This window comes from Trifolium pratense, linkage group LG6, assembly GCF_020283565.1.
Source record: "Trifolium pratense cultivar HEN17-A07 linkage group LG6, ARS_RC_1.1, whole genome shotgun sequence".
Lineage (NCBI taxonomy): Eukaryota > Viridiplantae > Streptophyta > Magnoliopsida > Fabales > Fabaceae > Trifolium > Trifolium pratense.
Genome location: NC_060064.1, coordinates 27570209 through 27582423, shown reverse-complemented (window position 1 = coordinate 27582423; position 12215 = coordinate 27570209). Strand labels below are relative to the sequence as shown.

General features: G+C 32.9%; 1 protein-coding gene and 3 non-coding genes across 4 annotated transcripts; all 4 read right to left on the bottom strand.

Annotated features, from left to right (window-relative positions):
- Positions 1-396: 396 nt before the first annotated feature.
- Positions 397-6565, bottom strand: LOC123890231 (metacaspase-1). Its single transcript, XM_045939795.1, has 5 exons — positions 6053-6565; positions 4521-4854; positions 2281-2401; positions 868-1086; positions 397-667 (listed from the first exon to the last, which is right to left on the bottom strand). Exons 1-5 carry the CDS (start codon positions 6408-6410, stop codon positions 608-610), a joined length of 1092 nt encoding a protein of 363 aa, XP_045795751.1. The 5' UTR covers positions 6411-6565; the 3' UTR covers positions 397-607.
- A 4820-nt stretch (positions 6566-11385) lies between these two features.
- On the bottom strand, positions 11386-11508 carry LOC123893357. Its single transcript, XR_006803460.1, has one exon. It is a non-coding gene; the product is annotated as a small nucleolar RNA snoR80 (small nucleolar RNA).
- A 95-nt stretch (positions 11509-11603) lies between these two features.
- Positions 11604-11688, bottom strand: LOC123893337. Its single transcript, XR_006803443.1, has one exon. It is a non-coding gene; the product is annotated as a small nucleolar RNA R11/Z151 (small nucleolar RNA).
- Positions 11689-11753: 65 nt separating this feature from the next.
- On the bottom strand, positions 11754-11852 carry LOC123893334. The gene has a single exon (XR_006803440.1). It is a non-coding gene; the product is annotated as a small nucleolar RNA Z157/R69/R10 (small nucleolar RNA).
- Positions 11853-12215: the final 363 nt, after the last annotated feature.

Genomic DNA, 12215 nt, shown 5'->3' with positions numbered 1-12215 from the left:
CATCACCTTGAGTCATTTCTTTGTTTGTTTCGACAATCATTTATACTTCTTGTTTAGGAATTTTGTCCATTAATAAAATTTAGCCGATTAAAAAAAATGCAAATAGTGTAATTTTGTTTGAATTTGATCGTATTTTCTACCTTTTCCTCCAGTTTTTAGGGGAATGAAAATGTGGTGGGTCTCATTGGCATTGCGATTCTTCTATAAGTGAGAGATCGAGACAAGGGAAATAAGTAGCTCCCCCCCCCCCCCCCCCCCCCAAGTAATTTCTTTCTTAAATATTTATTACCACAAAAATGCAACAAATTTAACTAGGGTTATGACCCTCATCCTTAATGTGAAATTCAAATCAAGGAGTGAGCTGAGACGAATTAGCAAAATAAAATAAAAGGATCATACCGACAACTACTCATTCATTACTAAGAGCAAATGCATTCTCAAATTCATATATAAATTCAACCAAACATGTCCTTGACGATAACCGAATAAATTAGAAGCCCGCCTAATTTATTATACATTAACCTCTCATAGTAATAATCAAATACATTCATGTACAGGGGCAGCGCCAAGGAAATCAATCAAATTGCAGAACAAAGAATGTTGAGCATCATAATGAGAAAGGTTTTCTGTAGACATCAAATGCTTCGCCAGCTGTTAACTGTGGTTCCTGTTTAAAGAAAATAGAAGGACAAGGGAAAACAGTAAATAGCAGAAGTCGGTTAAAAATTAAGAACCTCTCCATACTCACAAAACTTGTAATGAATTGTCCTAAGTAGTAAACTATGAGCTAATATCATTGATCATCTCATAGAAAGGAATCAGTTCAAACTTGAGATTTGCAAAATGATTAGACAATTGTATATTTACCTGTCTCAGACCACCGGCGCTAAGACTACCTCCAGTCAAAAGCATGGATATAAGAGATGTTACTACGTCGCCACCCCCGCTACCACCGCTGCCAGCATTTTTTATGGCACTGCGCATCGAAGTAAGAATGGTGCCATATGCAGCCCCGGGAGCACAGCGCTCTATGGCTTGGATGAAGCAAAATGTCATGGCTCCAGTTGATGTAATTTTAGATAGTGCCTGTTGACAGTGATACCCATCATATTGTCAGACATGACTATGACTCTGATAATCCCTTTAGTTAGTTAGGTTAGAATGTGATGTCTATAAGCAAAAGGGTAAATACAGATAAAAATAATACATAAAAATAGCTGAGGCAAGTATGGGTTTCCTAATCAGTTGCACATGCACAAGTGTGGAGCCATAGACGAATCAAGAGACAAGCATAAGTGTCGCTAATTTAGAAATTCATCTCATTCTTATGTCATTCACAAAGTATACTTGATATTTATTTTTATTTTTGAAAAAAAAAAAAGAAGCAAAAATACAGAGTGTACTTGATATTGTGGAAGAATTCCTAATAATTTGGTTAGCATGTGATCTTTACATCTCAATTAATCCCATTTCCTATACAAAATATAGCATACCTGCCAACGCCCAACACCATGCAGTTGAGTTACATGGGTCCAACTCCCACTATTACAGAGAGAAGCAGGGAAAATATTCCCTCTCTTGCCACTTAGGTTTCGATGGAAAGTTTTAAATACAAAATCAAGGGGGACTACGAGGAAGGAGGGTTTATCATAGAATGTATGGTTTAACAAGAAAAGGCAGATGAAGTCAAGGAACTAAGGAAGTCCCAATGACGCAAAAAAAAGAAGTTATTTTATAATTTTTCAAGTTATGTCGAAATGCAAAATTTTGTATTGGCACGAAAGGAAATATGACAGGTAATAGAAAAGGTCGGAAATGTTACCATATCATCCTTCTCTTGGGAATACTTGGAGGAGAGTTGGACCAATGTATCTCAACTACAAAGTGTTGGCAAGTATGTAGCTGATGCATATGCTATATTTTGTATGGGAATGTGGTATCAGATGAGACCCGAATACCACATGCTATTGCTAACCAAGTATTTGGAATACCTCCATAGTATCAAGAAGCATACATTGCAAAAGATTTAGGGTAAATTATGTTTCTAAATTATTCACTTATGTTTGTCTTTGGATTCGTGTATGTCCCTACATAAGGGTAGTTAATTTGGAAAGTCTATACACATCTCTATTACCTTTATTGCATTGTTATTTCTGTGTTTAGCCTTTTGCAGAGCTCTTCAATCTATTATTTTTTCATATCACACCACATCCTAAGTCCTAACCTAACTAACTAGAGGGTTACTAAGACAGCAATTGATCTAAAGTTTCTGAAACTTACAGATGTATCTGCAGAAGTTTGATGATCATCGCATCCACTAAAACATATAACTTCTCCACCACTTGATCCCTTCCATATACCTGACCTAGGGCGATGGTCCTCCCATACATATTGTCCACGACTGTTACAAAGAAGATGGAAACAAAGTGAATACAAGACATCAGGGGAACTATATATATTCTATGTATATAAAGACTGCAACATGTAGTTACTAGTTAAATGAAGCAAAAACTATATTTGTGAGTAGCCTAGAATAAAAAACAAAAGAAACTAAGACAATGCAAAATGTCTATCAAAGTTTTCTTCATCCCAAATCTCCAACAATCATAAATTCCCTTTTTGAATGAACAAATGCTGATAAAGCAAATAAGAAAATTGAGAACAATAAATAAACCTATCCCACAATCACATAGCTTACTAGACAACAACTGGTATCGGATCTTATCAACTTGTCTTCTCTCAACTTTAATATATACTCCTACAGACTCAATTAGGATTGCATCCCCCACAAAATCATATCTGAAGCAGTGGCTAGTCATTTGCAGGTTGGTTTTTATATTAATTTCTTGTCTAAATTTCATACATTAGTGTTTTGTGTAATTTGAAACTGAAATTTATGAAATGTTTTATCATTAACACTGTTTTATCTGTTATGTTCTTTTGCAGAAATATAGTAGAAAGTATTTAAAAGGTGGGATAAAAAAGTCAAAGATGAATGAATTTGAATTTCAAGGTCATATGAAACCCAATACTCAATGACAGCACAGGATCAATGTCATGATAAAAGTCTTGCAGAACAACATTGGACAGAAATTGATTTTGATTCTCAAGGTCAGAAGAACAATGAAACACAATACTCAATGACGGCACAGGATCAATGTCACGATAAATTGTTCTGCAAGACTTTTATCGTGACATTGATCCTATGCCGTCATTGAGTATTGTGTGTCATTGTTCTTCTGACCTTTAAAATCAAAATCAATTTTTGTCCAATGTTGTTCTGCAAGACTTTTATCATGACATTGGTCATGTGCTGTCATTGAGTATTGCGTTTCATAGTTCTAGTGACCTTGAAATTCAAATTATTTCATCTTTGACTTTTTTATCCCACCTTTTAAATACTTTCTATATTTCTGCAAAAGAACATAACATATACAATAGTGTTAATGATAAAACACTTCATAAATTTCAGTTTCAAATTACACAAAACACTAATGTATGAAATTTAGACAAGAAATTAATATTTAATATAAAAACCAACCTGCAAATGACTACTGCACAAGAGAAACAAAGGAGAGAAAAACTGTTTTTATTGGGAACAAATGCTTAAAATACAGTTGAGGATCCTAAAACATCATTTACAATAAATAGAAACATGGGTTTTCAGGTTTCAACAATCTGTTCTCTGCATAACCTACTCTTGGTTAGGCGTATTGGGATCATGCAATCTCACCAATCTTATGTGCAAACGTCGTGATCCTAAGTGATCTCACTAGATCGCATTCCAGAGTATGTTCGAGATCGCCCAGGGATAAAAAAAATGTAGCACTGTGCTTTCATGACATGCACACTTATGCTCCACTGCTTTGTACTTTGTATTTAGCTTTGTAATGAGCTTTGTTATGGGTGTCAGGTTAAAGCTCAGCTTTATTAACACTGTTATGAATCTGTTCTAACAGAATTGATTAACTATTATTTATATGAGGGCAGTAACAGATAATTGCATTCAGGTCAGACGAGAAATGTAAGGAACCACAGTATGAACAATCCGAATTCAGATAACATACTTTAGTCTCTTACTCTGCACTAATCTACTTAGCTACACTTTCTTTCAGTTTCTTCTATTTTCTAAGATCCATCAAACATTACTACCCCGTTGCCTCTCTTGGTTCCGTGTCATTGGTGTTTTATTTCATTTTTTAAATTTACATCAAACATGTCATTGCATGGTTGACCCTCTGGGCATTATAAAACTTCAAAAACGAAAAAGAAAAAAAAAAGTGAGTTCATGTATTAAAATGTTATCATGAGGTAACAGTTTGGTTATTGACCATTCATGTCCACAATTATAGAAAACTTAAATCACTTTTTTTTTTAGCATAACATTTATGTTTTCATTTAGATAAAGTTTTAATGCATAGTCAAGAACTGTTTATCGAACATCATGATGCTAAAGTCAACAAAAAAAAACTAACAGTTAAGCCATGCAAATTAGAAACTATAAACCATCTTAAGGTAACCTGTTCATTCTGCAAAGAAATGGCAAATCCATAACAGTACCACTATGACAGGCATCAATTAGTGCATGCAGCCTAGCCCCATGAGGAAGAGGTCTTACAAGCGTTGCATTGATCTCGTCATCTACTATCATACCCTGTGTTTCAAAATCCAAAGGACATATAGTTTCATCAAAACCATCAGCTTCATCCCCACTATAGTTCCTTTGCTGCGATCCATGACCAGAATAATGGAAAACCAGGGAGTCGCCAGGTAGAGTTCCTTGTGTAAGCCAAAACATTGCCATCCTTATGTTGTGCTTGTTCGGAAATTTCGGGCCATGAGGGTCTTCTTCTTCTGCATTTTTAAATTCAAAAGAGGATAAACAAATTGCCATTTAACCCTCATGTTGCAAAACTGAGTAAGTATTCATTTTAGTCACTTGGAAAAAGTGGAATCTAGTTTGTAAAGAGTAGAATTACAAAATCATGATGGTTAGCCTTTCTGTCCTAGACTGTTTTGTGTGTTTAAATTTTTGTTAGGAATTAACGTGTCTTCATAATTATGATGTGTTTAGTTGTGAACTTTTTCGAAGGACTATATTGGGTTTCATTTTTAATTATATGAAGGAATAAAGTGATGTTTACTCAAACAAAATTACTTCACTTTTGTTATAGAACAAATAAATAGGAGTAAATACTCGATTTGATCACTGACATTGCATGATTGTATCAACCTTGTCTTCCACATTATTAATATTTCAAAATTATCTTCGAAATTGTAAAAAATTTAATCATGTTCATCTCTGTTGATATTTACAAGGACAATAATGCATTACACTAGTAATGTCGATAATACATTTGCAAATAACGTATTAATATTGGGGGATGCAATTGATAACAAATCCAGACCGAGTGACGAACCTGATTAATAGTTTGCAATTCTAAGTCTCAATTTCGAATAATTATAATGTGGAGGATATTGATACAATCTTATAATTTCAATGACCAAACTGAGTATTCACTCAAGTAAATAGTATCCACAATTGTCCACAAGTCCTATGTCAACTAACAAATGCCGATATTGTTAGGTCAAACACCTTCACCCATGGTTCGAAGCCAGTATCTCGCAGTTGTGTCTGAGTTTCAGTGATGCTAGTAACTTCGTCTAAAAAGTATAAACTATCCACAATCACCTTTAAACGAAATTAATCAATTTTCTAGATTTCAAGCTCAATTATAAAGGAATTATTTTCAAACTCAGTTTTTTTTTTTTTTAAGAAACTAAATTAGCCCACCCAAATTAACACCAGAGGTAATCGAATCTGAGATCTTAAGGAGGAGCACACTCCCAGGTCCCAAGTCAATTATAGCGAAATTAATCAATTATCTAGAATCCAAGCACTTTATATCCCAAAAACACAATTAATTTAGACGAAACTAACCTAAAAAATCATAAAAAACTGAACAATTAACAAACAAAAAACAAGGATCAAGAACATTAAACCAATAACTTTCTGAAGAAGTCATCGATCAAAGAAGGATCAAGAACATACCAGTAAGCATAATAATAGAAGAATCAGGAAAACTATATTTATTGATGAGAAGATAACGCATGCATTTAGCATCGTTAATGCAGCCCTTAAGTTCATGACGGGAGAATTTATACGAGATTCCGACGATGACGGCCTTTTTACGGCCGTGAGGGTTAGGAAGGGGACCGGGGGGAGCTTGATTGTAAGGGGAAGGAGGTGGTGGTGCGTGAGGAGATGGTGAAGGTTGATGAGGGAGAGCGCGTGGGTCGGCAATGAGAGTGATAGCTTGGCAGAGTGCGCAACGGATTGATCCGGCGCCGGGAGGGACTTGGAGAGGGGTGTGGCAGTTGGAGCAGTTGACAAGTACGTTGCTGTACATGGTTGAGATGGGAAATTGGGGAAGAGGGTAAGGGTAGAATTGGGATTTTATTGATGGGGTGAATGAAGAGAAGAGAAGAGAAGAAGAGAAACGATGGAGTTGGTGGTGAAGTTATTAAGGAAAGAGGACGCGGAATATTGATATACGCGTTTTTTATCTTGGACAATTTTTGGATCCTTGACTTTTTTTTTTCTTTGAATTTCTACTTGTTTTATTTTTTAATAAAAAATTTGGAATGTGTTTTTTGAATTATTTTTGTCTTGAAAAAACTTCAAAATATGTTTTTCGAATTTAGGTTATTATAATGTAAAAATAGAAATTTTGGGGAAAAGAAAGTCATAGGAGAAGAGAATTTTTCAACATACTATATGGTTTTTAAGGAAAAAATACTAAGTCAAAAAAAAAAAAATCAATTTCTATACACCCTAACTGTACAAAATATTTTGGCCGAACCACCGTTTATGGTCCTAAAAAAATGTCTCATTGTCACATTCATCTTTAAATATATTGAAATTATAACTAAGTCCACAAGTGTACCACACTCACACTTTATCCCTTTGAAAGTGTCAATATTTGCGTAGAGGCTTGTTAAAAATAAATTACCAACAAATGACAATTTGATGAGAACTGTAGTGTCTTATTTGGATTTTTACTTTGTCGTGGCAATTGTGTTTTTAATTAAACAACTAGTCATTTATTTTATAAGTGTGATGTTTTTTGTGCAGCCGGTTGCAAATTGGTTGGGAATAAGTGTCTTTTTTCTCAATTGATGTGTGTTATCATGCCTTACGGTTTGTTAGCAACTACTCCCTCCGGTCCTTTTTATAAGGAACAATTTGGGAAAAAAATTTGGTCCTTTTTATAAGAAACAATCATTAAATTTATTCTTACAATTCCATTTTTACCCTTATTAAATGGTAACCATTCCAAAGTTATGCATTAATTAGAGTGATATACTCCCTCCGGTCCTTTTTATAAGAAACACTTTGGAATTTTTATTTGGTCTTTTTTATAAGAAACACTTTGACACAATTCCATTTGTACCCTTATTAAATACAATCAAATAATTCATTATAATGTTAGTGCATTAATTAGAGAAGTCTATTTCCCATACTAGTCAAAGGTTAGTTTTGGAATATAACATAAAATGATAGAATCATTAATGAGAAAATTTACCTTTCTTGGTCTGTGTGATTTTGTCAAAGTGTTTCTTATAATAAGGACCGGAGGGAGTATTCCCTAAGGATAAATTAATACACCAAGGTTAATTTTGGAATAGATTGTAAAATTTTAGAATTTTTATTAAGAAAGATAAGGTTTCTTGGTATGTGTGTTTTTTCCAAATTGTTCCTTATAATAAGGACCGGAGGGAGTATTTGTTTAATTAAGACACGTAAAAGTACTTTTTGGCAATTTGGATGGCTTGTTGTTGGCTTATTTAGAAAGAACATAATAACATGTTTTTTGCTCAAAAGGAATTGTCGATAGATTTAATCTATACCTATGTATAAAGAGGATAAAAAAAATTTGGTGTGAATTTTTCATAATAACAACAATACTCTTAGCTTTTTTTAGTAGCAAAAATCTTTTATTAACAATAAAAAAATATTTTATTAACAAACTCACCATAACGTAAATCATGTTTTCTTTTCTGTAAGGCCGCTAGTTATTCATAAAGTGAAGACTTTAGTCTGGTGGTGGTTGAAGACTGTAAGACCCTCAATTTTTAAACTAAACCTATAATGCTATTTATTTTAATTACTTATTTAATTTGATTATTTTAGTTTATTTACAATAATAGAAAGAAAAAAATAAATAGCTTACGAGAAATCATACGATATTAATTTAATTGTGGTACCTTCTTTAAAAATGATTAATATATATGTACGAAAGTATATATATAGGATAGATGATATGGAAGTTAAAACAAATAATGTATAGATAAGCTTAATTAAGGGGCACTATAACTATTAAGGTATAAGTCATGACTATCGTTTGAAAATTTGGAACGAACAGTTAGGGATTGTGTTGTGAGATATTAATAGGGCCTTTATCTCTTAAAAGAAATTACTAAAATGAAATTTATAAAGGGAAAATAATTTCTTATGAAAATACTATATTCGTATACATATAGATATTGTGTTTATTATATGCTTAAGGTTTGGTTTGTATAATGTCAATCATTTGTTCCATATAAAACTAAATAAATAAATTCATGCTCTTTGAAATGGTGTATATGCTTCTTGTAATTGGAATAATTATATATGCTAGTGATATTTGGATGGCTATATATATGTCGATATGTTAGTTCGGTATGTGTATTATATGTTTTGTGGTTGCTACTTTCTTACACAACTCGTTGAAAATAAGAAGTGAAATACAAACAAATAAATAGAAGTTTTGTGAGTAAGTTTCTTTGTGTCGGTTTGTTGGTGGTGTATTTAGTGTTGAAAGAAAATAATTTTCTCACAGTACAGAGACATGCATCATATAGAATGTGTATAGTGAAGTCTGTGTGGTATGCCTTTGTGGCTAGTTAGACGCTATTCGGGCCTTAGTGACAAGAGCCTTTGTGGTTAGTTGGACGCTTTGTGGTTAGATGGGCGTTTTTCGGGCCTTAGTGGCAAGAGCCTTTGTGGCTAGTTTGACGTTTTTTCAGACCTTTGTGGTAGTTTATCCCATTGGAATGGGTTCTCTTATCCGGATAGCATTGCATATCATATTGTACAAACAAAAAGTTTTTGGAAAATTAATTAATTATATTTGTTTTGAAAATCTTTTGATCGGTGAAGTGTTTTATTATTGTTTTATGGCATTTTTCTTATGGTGAGTATGAGTCAATATGGATAAAAAAATTGACCCTTGTATTATACATGGTTGTAGGTATCAAAGGATATGAAGTTAATTTGTTGCTCGTATGTGCGTGGGAATAAACAAATTTGGATTTTTTGCAAATTAAGTATTTGGCTTTAATGGAGTTTTGATCCCCCTATTTTGAAAAACCTGAACTTTTGATCCCCTATTTTAAAACTCAGCACTTTTGATCCCCCTATTTTAGTTTTTTGTTAGTTTTAGTCCCCCACCTCAATTTGGTCAAACTTTTGCTAATGTGTCATGCTCACTGATGACATGGCATTGTACATGTGGACAACTTGCTATGATGATGTCAGAAAAATTGGTGACACACAATATTTGACCTATAGAGATGCATGTTTTGCAATGGGATTCCTTAAAGATGATCGTGTTTGCATCACTGCAATCAAAGAAACAAAAGATTGGGGCTCGGGACACTATGTAAGAAAATTGTTTGTCCACATGTACAATGCCACGTCATCAGTGAGCATGACACATAAACAAAAGTTTGACCAAATTGATGTGGGGGACTAAAACTAACAAAAAACTAAAATAGGGGGATCAAAAGTGCTGAGTTTTAAAATAGAGGGATCAAAAGTTCAGATTTTTCAAAATAGGAGATCAAAACTGCATTAAAGCCTAAATATTTTATATAATAATTAGATTGTTGTGGTATTTTTCTTCCGCCGGAAATTTTCAAACTATTAATCATTTTTAACTAAGTTTATATATCTATAAATTTTATTTCAAATATCTTTATAATTATTTCAGTTATAAAAAAAATCGGGTCGTTACAAAGACCAAGAAAAAAAGATTTAACTATAATTTGAGTTATTGGTGCTTTACCTAGTATCTTGCTTAGGGGTTGGAATCGCTTGATTCGGTTGTTTTGACTTGTTTTCACTCTTTGGTTGTAATTGTAATTGCTTGATTCCAATTAGATACACTTTGTTTGATTAACTTACTACTCCCTCCGTCCCAAAGACATGATGCATCTTATACTCGTCCTAACAATCAGGTTATTGTGATGAAAAGGTTCGGGATAACAAGGAAGCACATCAAAATCAATTGAAAGAGGTTTCACAAAATTTGTTGGGCAGAACATTGCATTCGTGGTGGAGCTTTGAGGTGTGTATGAAGGCTAAAAGCTTGTGGGAAGATTGAGATTAGAAGCAATGGAGATCAATGTTGATTCATTTTCTGTAGTGGAGGTGTAAGAGGGTATTCATGGTGGTAGGGTGTTGGGGTGTTCTTTTAAAACGGTTGCGAAACATGCCTTAGGGAAAGTAATCAGTGTCTAAGTCCATGGATTGAGTTCAATAATTTTATTTTTTTGGTGTAAAGAATTTTGGTGTAGTAAGTTATTATCTGTTTAGTTTTAAAGAGTATTAATTACAGTACCTAGCATTACCATTGAATTCACTAATCCATTTTAACTTCATCGTACTTGAGATTATAGTGTTAAGTGAGTTTCAATTTCTTTTACCAATAATGTATGGCAACAATAACAATCAAGAGATATTCAAATGAAAAAGTTGATTACATTATCTAAACAACATCATTATGAATTACTAATATAAAGTCTATGATAATATAACTTTTTACAATGTAACAGGTTACATGGTAGCAATGCTAAAATATAAAATTATATATGATAAAAGGTTCAAGCTTATTCTAGGATTCTTTTGGCCCCTATCATTTAGAACCCGATATTCATTTTGTGACATTGCTTCCAAAAATGATATTGAAGCCAAAGAGTTTGTTGAAGCAATAGCATAGAAGAGATACCAGGCTCCAAGGAGCTAAAACAAACCCGGAATACAATACAATACTCAAAACACATTGATGAGCAATTGGGCAGCAATTGACCACGCTACCTTTCTCATCTTCAAGGTCGCTCACATTCACACTCATTTTCAACTTCGAATGATGATCCATAAAAGTTAAAAAACAGTTTGTTTGCATTTGTAATAATTGGTTGTATGTTAATTTCAAGAGTACTGATTAAACTTGGATCAAAATAAATTACAAATTAAAAAAAAAATGTAAGCTAAAAAATATTACAAATCTAAGCAATTTATCAATTCTAACTAAACTAAAATTGAAAACAATAGAAAACACTGAATGTATGAGGCGTTTCCAAGACCAAATGGCATTGAATAAAAACCATCAATCAGGATCACCACAGTCAATCTGGCGTCCGAGCCATTACATCAAAAGGAACAATTTATCCTTCAGAATTGGTAATGGACGCAAAACAATAATTAAATCAACAATAAATAATAAAACACAATCACAAAGAACAAAAAAAAAAATCTGAAAAGTAATAATAAAGCAATGAGGCCATCAGTGTGTGTAACAATCAGATCCTTGATTAAAATCTCACTGAAATCCGCTAAGATAATTAAATTATCATCATAAGCCAAAGTAAAATTTTCAAAAAAAAAATATAGAAATTGAAACCAAATTTTAAAAGAAATTGAAAATATTATTTGTGCTCGGACAGCCAAGGGTTTAATAATCAAATTCTGGGTGAAGATTCCCAGATCAGAAACTCTAGTCCACAAATTGTATCGTCACTGCACAATATTCAACAGAAAAAAAGAAAGAAAAAAAAACATAGAGAAAAAAATGAAGAAAATAATCGATTGAAAGAAATCACAAAATTGAAAATCCTTAACGAACTCTTAGTACTACTACTCCACCTAAAAAATTAAGAACAGCAGCCAACAAAAATTAATATACTACTTAAAAATTTAGGTAAACTTATGAATTTTTTTGGCCAATTGTTTCTTATATTATTTTGAGACAGGGATAATTGCATTGCAGTAGTAAGTTGAAATCTATTATATAGGCAGTGAAGTGAAGGGGGATTCCGAAATTAGGGTTTATGATGTTGACTGGGCTTTTTAGGGTGGGCTGGATCTTAAACTTCAAAACGGAGGCCCACAT